This window comes from Drosophila persimilis, unplaced genomic scaffold (assembly GCF_003286085.1).
Source record: "Drosophila persimilis strain 14011-0111.01,24,50 unplaced genomic scaffold, DperRS2 tig00000431-arrow-pilon, whole genome shotgun sequence".
NCBI classification, from domain to species: Eukaryota; Metazoa; Arthropoda; class Insecta; order Diptera; family Drosophilidae; genus Drosophila; species Drosophila persimilis.
The window spans coordinates 1107954-1116479 of NW_020825312.1; the positions used below are offsets into that span (position 1 = coordinate 1107954).

The window sequence follows — 8526 nt, forward strand, 5'->3', positions numbered from 1 at the left end:
AACGGCGGGCATTACGATACTCTGTGCCCACCTCTTTGCCACTTTAGTTGTCCAATACGAATACAAATGAATGCACATTTACAATAAAAAATATAAAAAAAACCAAACCGAATTTAACACTCTCGCACATACACAAGCGCAGGAAATAATAACAGTACTGTGTGTAGGCAACAGCCAACGAATCAAGACATTTTCAATGAATACGAGCGAAACATTCATATATATCCGCATATATACATCCATTGCATACATACAAATCGTGCCGGTGGCAACAGCCAACCACAGTTGAGCACGCACCACCGAACAGAGAGAGACCTGGGTAAGAGAATACAGTGCGAGAAATTAGGATTAAGATGTCTCACATTCGGCAATCAATACATAAGAGTCATATTTGCGCCTTACTTAACACCTTTTAGAAGCGGATTTTCCCCCAATCTTGATGCATTGACATATAAAGACTGTTATAATTTTTCCTATAATTAAATAACAGAAATAATTCCGTTCCGAGCGTTGTGATATTTTTATTAGAACTCGGCCTGGGTAGGAATAATAATTGAATTTCTCGAAAAAAATAATATTATTTACAGATTTTCTCTTTTTTTGTACTATTCGAGTATGGATAATATTTTGAAAAGTTTTTCTTAGTCTATGGGTCTTGAGAGCGTGCTCTTCTCTCTTGCTGTGCCAGAAAAGAGAGCGCAGCAGAGCAGAGCAGAGCCGAGCCGAGGAGCAGAAGAGCAGCTGTTTGAAAAACAGGAACTGACTGTTGGGTTGTGATGATATGATCTTTGAGGCCAGGGCCACACCGGGCCAGTCGCAGTCTCAGAACGACGATGACGATTCAGTCTCGGATTGGACTCACGCTGCCAAGCATCGTCGATCGCGAAGTTCTTCGGCGTTATGTGCGCCACGTGAGTGTTGCGAGTGAGTCTCTCGAGTGCCGTCGCTATATCATCACCGTTTAGGCGGATCAATGATGTCACTGAAGATAATGTGCTATGAAATGTGCTATGGTCAGATATGATCTATTGATAATGCAGAGATCATCCAGTTTGTAAGGAAATCTGATCAGTCAAAGTGTTCTGTGAAATTAAAAACATATACAAATATATATAAATAAATATATGCAGTGTACCTTTTGGGATCTACAATTTATGCAGTTTTGGAAATATCCAACTATAAAAAGGTAACTACGCAATGTACAAAATATATAAAATTAAAGAGACAAAAATCCTTTTAAGATTTAATGGATTTAATAATCACAAATATAAAATTTAAAAGATAAAAATCCTTTTAAGAAAGACAAAGATTTAATGGATGTAATAATCAAAAATAAAGTATTATGTTTTTTTTTTTTATTTTTTTTAAGTAAAAAATACTATGTTAATGTTATTGTTAAATAAATATGGAAATATTTATTGTAGAATGGAACGTGCTAAAAAAAAAACCTAAAAAGTATAAAACTATACGAATGCCAATAAGTCGTAATGAAAATAATAATTAAATTGAATACATTTTGCATAAATAGAATAAATTAAGTGGCTATCAGCAATTCAAATAGTCAGATAAGATTGTCAATGAATGTTAAAAAAAAGTATTACGGCACATATATTCGAGTTCCTGCACAACTTGATTGAAACGTAATATTTTAGGATTCTTTAGAGACATGCAATTTGAAATAAACTGAAAATGTGTCAGAAACGAACTTAAATTAAATATTCCATTTAATACATTAAAGCAAAGTGCATCAAAAAGTGGCAGACTAGCCAAGTGGACCATTGAGGAGAGAAGTCTTTACCCTTTTAGCCACTCTAAATTGCATAAGCCCTTAACGAAAGAAATATAGATTTGGTAGGCCCCAAAAAACAACAACAACAAAAAGGAGTAGTAGAGAAGTAGAGAAGCCAACCGAAACAAAAGAAGCTCATTGACATGCTCATTAATAATGTTATTGCCTTTTGTGCGATAAGTGTCAAAAAATTACTACAATAGGGGTAGGGCAGAGAAGATGCTGGGAGATGGAAGATGTATTCCAGCACTTAATTGTCCAACTGCTGTCGGCAATCAAGCAGAAAAGGGCCAGAGACCGGGGCTGGACTGGATCGGGAACCGAGCTGGGAGGCCACGAAAGGAAGCAGACAATTCAAACTAGAGCGTGTGACTGCTGAGTGGATTTGCATATTCGGAATATCCGTCTCCAGTGGAGTGGACTCCATTGGCAGGGCTAATAATAAAGCATATTACCGGCAATTGTCTGGCCAGAGAGATGATCACGGAGGAGCTGAGACGAGGGTTTTGGGTTCTTGATTCTTGTTCTATTTTGTAGCCGCTTCAAAATATTTGAGACAATCGTGGTTTGCTTGTTTGAACACCTTTTCTACCTTTGTTTCCCTTTATCTGATTTGGCATTGTCCATCATTTTGTTTGCTTTAAAGGACACATTTTTTTGCCCGTTGTTTATTATTCTTATTGAGGAAAATCCTTCTGCTTTATGTGCATTCATTTTGGGTCTGTCAACAGCAACTTGATGAGCTTGTTGAGAATGTATCTACATACATTCAACTGATCTGGTTCTTATTGTCTAAGCCGCTTCGTACCCGTCGTCCCCCCATCAGACTCCTCTCTGCTCCTCTCCTCTCCTCACCGATTCGGAAAACATTTTGTAGATCTCCGCAGATTAGATCTGAACAATCATCCACTTGGCTTACAATCAATACGGATAGTTTTTAATTAATTGTTTGTTCAAGTCGAATGTGTAACATTAATCTTGGTTTAAATGTGGCTTAATCGATAAGCTTGGCAGCTGGGGATTGTTTCTATTTTGTGATCGCTTAGGTCCGATATAGAAATGAACAATGGGAATCTCTTTATGAATTTGGAATGCCACTAGTTGAATTCAATAAAAAAAAGAGACGAAGGGAACCCAATAAGATCCACCAACAAATGACAATGAACCAAGTCCATCCGAACCACAGAAATACTCTCACAAAATTCTCCTTCCCGTGTAACTCTCTTTTCCTTAAAGACCTTAATTAGCAGTCGGGCTTGTGGAATGGGAACTACAAGTATGTGTGTCCTGGTACACGACTTGGATCGGTATTTGTCTATTTGATGGGGGAAACGGAGGATGCACGAGACAAATCTCTTGAATCTCTTGAGAGCCCAATTTGTGTCCGGTTTTGTAAAGCGGGCGGCCTTGGCCAGCATCGTGATTGTGCCAAAAGGATTGAAGCCGCCTTTGGATACAAATCTGCCAGTTTATCGCTTCGTGGTCACTCCTTTCGGTTTGCTTAAAAAGGCCAGAAATGATTGTGGAAATTTGCTGTAATTATATTGAGAGATAAGCCGCTAAAGGACAGGTTTTGCGTGAAATTAGTTTATCTTTGCTAGAAAAAATGTGTGATAGTATATTGGCCTTCAATCAGAATGGGAATTAGTATTAATTTGGATTACTGGTTGAAGCCGGAATGTAGGAAAATAATTAAAGTATGCATATGTAGGATATACATAGATATTCCTTTCTTGGGTATCCCAGAGTTTCTGCTTTAATGCTCCCTTTAATTTAGAACTAAAACCACCTCAGACCTCACCACTTGGTGTACCCCTCACTCCGGCCAAGTGTTCGCTTAGGTGTCCATATCTTGACATTGTCCGGCCCCAGTGGCAGGGCTGACAGTGGCAGAGGGAGCTGCAACTGCAAACTGCAACTAGAAATGTGCCCAGCAGGTGGTGCCACAACGTGATGCTGCTTCTGTGATAATGGTTAACCCCAGGCTCCGTGCTGCCCCTCCAACCCATAGCCAGCCTGCCAATGCCCAGCACTTTGCATATAAACGCTCGCTAATGGACACCAAAGGTGACAGCAGAGCCTTGCTAAATTGGCAAACATTAAATTTGCACCTTCACAGCGAGCTCCAGCTCCGCAGCGGAGACAGGCGCGAGCGAAACCGTGACAATTTTCGGCACAGCGGTGCGCTTTTCCAGAAAGCAGCAAAATCAGCGGCAGACAGAAGACACAAGAAATCTTCAATCGCTTGAGCTTGAGCTTCAGAGGCGACCCAGAACTGAAACTCTTGAACACTTTGTGCTCCATAGATAATCTTGGTGTCTTACAGCAGCAGCAGCAGCCAAGTCAGGCCAGGCCAAGGCAAGCCAAGCCAAAGTTGGTACTTAATGGGGGAGGATCGTGGAGAAAGATACTCGTACTCGGATAATCGTATCGCAGAGAGTTTTGCCGGAAGGAAAGGATACGAGCACAGCTGTATTGAGAGTAGGTACATCATTGAGGGTCCTTGGTGACCTGCAGAGCCCAATCCAATGATAGCCAAGCTGCGATGGTCCATGAAAGTGTTTCTGGAAGCGTTAACAACCAAAAAAATGTCAAAGAATTTATAATGTATTGTAATTGTACGAGTATATCCATGACAAAATCGATCCCTCCCCAACATTCTCCATGCTCATCAAACAGTTGACGTAGAATTTTCGTAATTTTCGTTGTTATTGTTGCTGTTGCGGTCTTTTGTTTTTGCTTGACCTTAAGAGCTTTATGAGCGGGCAAAACAAGTCACAGCATGCATTAGATGTGTGAACGTGAAGCCTTCTGTGGGAAAGGAAAGAGAGGGGGCAGTGGCAGTGGCAGTGGCGGTCGCCGTCGCCGTCGCAGAGAGATGGAGAGAGGTGGAGTCGAGGTGCAGGGTCTGACATTGCCGCGACCGAAACTTTGATGGTGCAAGCCCAAACCGGTCGCTGCATACCTCAATTTCTATCCACGACCTGTGGCAAAAAAAAGAAGAGAATTCAAAAATGAAAAAGAATACAAAATAAAGTAAAGAGAAACGCAGTGGGTCATCGGTTATGCCTGTGGTTGTTGCTGTTTCGATGGCTCTTCTTCTGCTATGCTGCCTTTTGGTGTGGCTTTTGGCTTCTTTTTTGTTGTTGTCAAACTGAGAGAGGAGTTAACAAAAAAAACACAGACATACACTCATATAAAAAGAAAAATAGTCGGCAGAAAAAATCCCATCGATAACAAGGACAATCGTGAAGAGGCCGCCACAGATGGAAGTTTTTCAATTAAGAGTTTCGGCAACAAGCTCTTGAGAGCCCAAGAATCATACTTACTTTAGAAACCACTCATTAATGATTTATCCTTAGTATTTAGTATATATATTTTTGACTTAAAATCTGTGCTTTAACTTAGAAACAATTACATTCGCTTTGCAGATGAACCAGCTGTGCAAAGTGTGCGGCGAACCGGCGGCTGGTTTTCATTTCGGGGCATTCACATGCGAAGGCTGTAAGGTGAGTACTCCCGTTCCCGTTTCTATTCCCATTCCTTCCATTAGTTGAAAAATATCTCTCCCAAATGGATATTTTATGGGGATTACCCGAGACAATTGTGAGAAAGATGGGTGCTGCTATTTCGCACATTTCGTAGACAAAACAAGTCGACAAAATGTGCAAAAAATGATCTCGATTTTGGCTTTTACTTTCCATCAAATCGAAAACATTATTACTATAATTAAAATTCAATTCGGTAGATTAATCGATTTTTAATTGACTTTAAGTAGATACGTGTGCGCACCTCAGCACAAAGCAAAAGCCTTCAAATGGCATGGGAAAATTTCTGCAAAATTTAGAGCAGTTATCAGGGAGAGCGGGAACTACAACTACAACTACGAGTACGAACACGAATACGAATACAAGTAGGAGTATGAGTATATATATGTAGAGATAGGTAAGCTTCAAGGCGAGCACAAATGTAAACTGCAGTCAATCAAATAAAAATTACATGCATATTAGATGAGTCAGCGCATTCGGAAACAAAGGTCCCAGACACCCATCAAACGTGGCTCAACTCCACTCAGAGTTGAACTTCAAAATCAACTCCGCCATGAGTCGGCACCCGGCACGGCACCAGCCTCAGCCCCAGCCCCAAGCACCAGCCCCGAAACAATGGAAATCAGTTGCGATACAATAAATGGTGCATGAAGATTTATTCGTATCTATGCTGCTCCTTCTTTGTGGCGTGCCCCATCAGTAGTTGGGCACATTATGAACGCACATTTGATAATTGAGGCAAGTTCGACAGCGGTAGACAGGTGCACACACACACAGAGGTGAGGTAAAGAGGTGACATCCATTGTTAAAATGTTGTTAGCCAGTTGCTCAGCTGAGATGACCTACAGAGCCAGCAATATCAGGAGCAGTCTGACAAAGAACGCTTCTCTATAAAAACACTACTCTATAGCTTGGGCAATCCTCGGTTACTACTTGGGAAGAGTTTTGCAGTCCATGGGTCATTAGAGACATATCTTACACATTGGTCTTGGGTATGAAAAAGATCGGACAAGTAGTTCACAAGTCTCCACTCGTCGCAGAATACACCCGTTTGTCTAGATACAGGATACTCATCTGAAATCTTTCTCTTCCCGCCTTTTGCAGTCCTTCTTTGGGCGCACCTACAACAACATCGCGGCTATAGCCGGCTGCAAGCACAACGGGGACTGTGTGATCAACAAGAAGAACCGCACGGCCTGCAAGGCGTGTCGCCTGCGCAAGTGCCTCTTAGTGGGGATGTCGAAGAGTGGCTCCCGCTATGGACGTCGCTCCAACTGGTTCAAGATCCACTGCCTGCTGCAGGAGCAGCAGAGCACGGCGGGTACAGCCAGCGGGACTGCTGGTAGCGGACCAGGGGGGGTCGGTGGGGTAAGCAGTGCGAATCTGGAGCAGCTCGCGCGCCTGCAGCAGGCGAGCCATCAGGCGCGGCAGACCTACCAGGACAAAACGAATCCCTGCATCAAGTCAGCCACCTCCAGCTCCCCCACAATGGGGGGAGTGGGCGCGGCGGGAGCCACCTCCTCCGCAGCCTCTCCTAGCCTGCCCGGATTCCTGCAGGCGGCCAAATATCTCAACGATCGCCAGCAGCACCAAAAGCACCAGCAGCGGCAGTTGAAGCTGGAATCCCGCCTGAGTAACACCCCCAGCGACTCCGGCGCATCATCGGCCGGCGATCCCAACGAGGATGGTGCCACCAGTGTGCTGAGTGGCAACACCACGGGCGTCATCAGCACCGCTGCATCAATGCCCAAGCTGGGCCAGCGGCAGGGTTGCCCTCCATTCCCCGCCACCTCCGAGCCGGACGCAGATCTGGCTGCGCAGCAGCAGCGTCAGCGCCATCAGGAGCTGCTCGAGATCTTCCGCAGTCACTCGGAGCCGCTATACAGCTCCTTTGCCCCGTTCAGCCACCTGCCACCAGTGCTGCTCGCGGCCGGAGTGCCCCCACTGCCCATCTTCAAGGACCAGTTTAAGGCGGAACTGTTATTTCCGGCCGCCAGCAGTCCCGAGCTGGACGAACCCATCGATCTCTCGCTGAGATCGCGAACAGATCCAGCCAGTCCCTTGGCGCCTGGCTCAAACAGTCCCAGTTTGAGCGAGCCTGCAGCGGCCGGTCACTTCCTGGACGATTCCTCGATCCTTGTCCGCAAATCCACGCCCCTCGACCTCACTCTGGTGCGCTCCCAAACCCTAACGGGCTGAAAGATAGCCGCGATCTGAGATTCGAGATTGCCTGAAAATTCGTTCCAGTGCTAAAACAATTTCGAAAAGATATTCTTACCTGCAGAAGAAAGGACCACGGAGAAATGGGCGCTAAGATACTCGTATATGAATACGGAAACCAGAAGAAATCTACCCATAAAAACCCCCTTCATCTTCATCATTTTGGTGCCAGTGAAATTATGTACAAATATCAATATCAATATTTTTTTTTTAGCTCAATTACAGCCGCTAAGAGAAAAGAGTGAACAATCGTATTATATATACAACAAAAATATATATATATATATAGAAATATAAATAAATAAATGATACTTTCTAGACAAATTTACAAATGATTGTCATTTAATGTGCTATGTGAATTAGCTTACATTTCCGTTTTTTTTTTCTCTTTATTTATGTATAAATATTTTTAGTTATTAGACAGTAGGGTTTTTTTTTCGTTGTTTTCGTATTGAACTTTTGTTTGTTTTATTATTTTTAAATAATTTATTTGCCTAGATGTTAAGCCAATGTATAAATTTTAAAAGAAGAGTAAAATAAAAGTGAAAAGTTATGAAGAAATGCTGATCTGGTGTGCGTGGAAAATATTTGAGAAAATTTTGTAGTCGTTTTGGTGGTCCCCAACTAAACATTTTTCCAACCACCACACAAAATGAATTTCTTTCTTTGAGCTCCTTCAGCTCTCTCTCTCTCGCTCTTGAGGTTGACATAAAAAGCTTCATTCAATTGACACATGACCAAACTTTTCCATGACCATCTACAGCAGAAATTTGTTCAATATACAAGTACAGGTACATATATACTATAGAGGGATATATGTATGTATGATGTATAAGTAAGTTTTCGATTCAACTGTCACGGCTCCTGTGTTTACGTGTATATCCATCAAGAGGCGAACACAAATCCTGACCGCAGCGAGCCCGGTACCCAGTCAATGCGTTATTCATTACATAACCATGCTGCTGCTGA

The 8526-nt window shown here is 42.8% G+C and overlaps 1 protein-coding gene across 1 annotated transcript; it reads left to right on the forward strand.

Moving 5' to 3' along the window:
* Positions 1 to 871: 871 nt before the first annotated feature.
* On the forward strand, positions 872 to 7854 carry LOC6595786 (protein embryonic gonad). Its single transcript, XM_002021295.2, has 3 exons — positions 872 to 1186; positions 5221 to 5298; positions 6442 to 7854. Exons 2-3 carry the CDS (start codon positions 5221 to 5223, stop codon positions 7534 to 7536), a joined length of 1173 nt encoding a protein of 390 aa, XP_002021331.1. The 5' UTR covers positions 872 to 1186; the 3' UTR covers positions 7537 to 7854.
* Positions 7855 to 8526: the final 672 nt, after the last annotated feature.

Excerpts from the sequence above, each read along its gene's own strand:
- LOC6595786 (XM_002021295.2), top strand. The coding sequence starts at position 5,221 with ATGAACCAGCTGTGCAAAGTGTGCGGCGAACCGGCGGCTGGTTTTCAT. Across the intron at positions 5,299-6,441 it reads TCACATGCGAAGGCTGTAAG|TCCTTCTTTGGGCGCACCTA; the intron begins GTGAGTACTCCC and ends CGCCTTTTGCAG.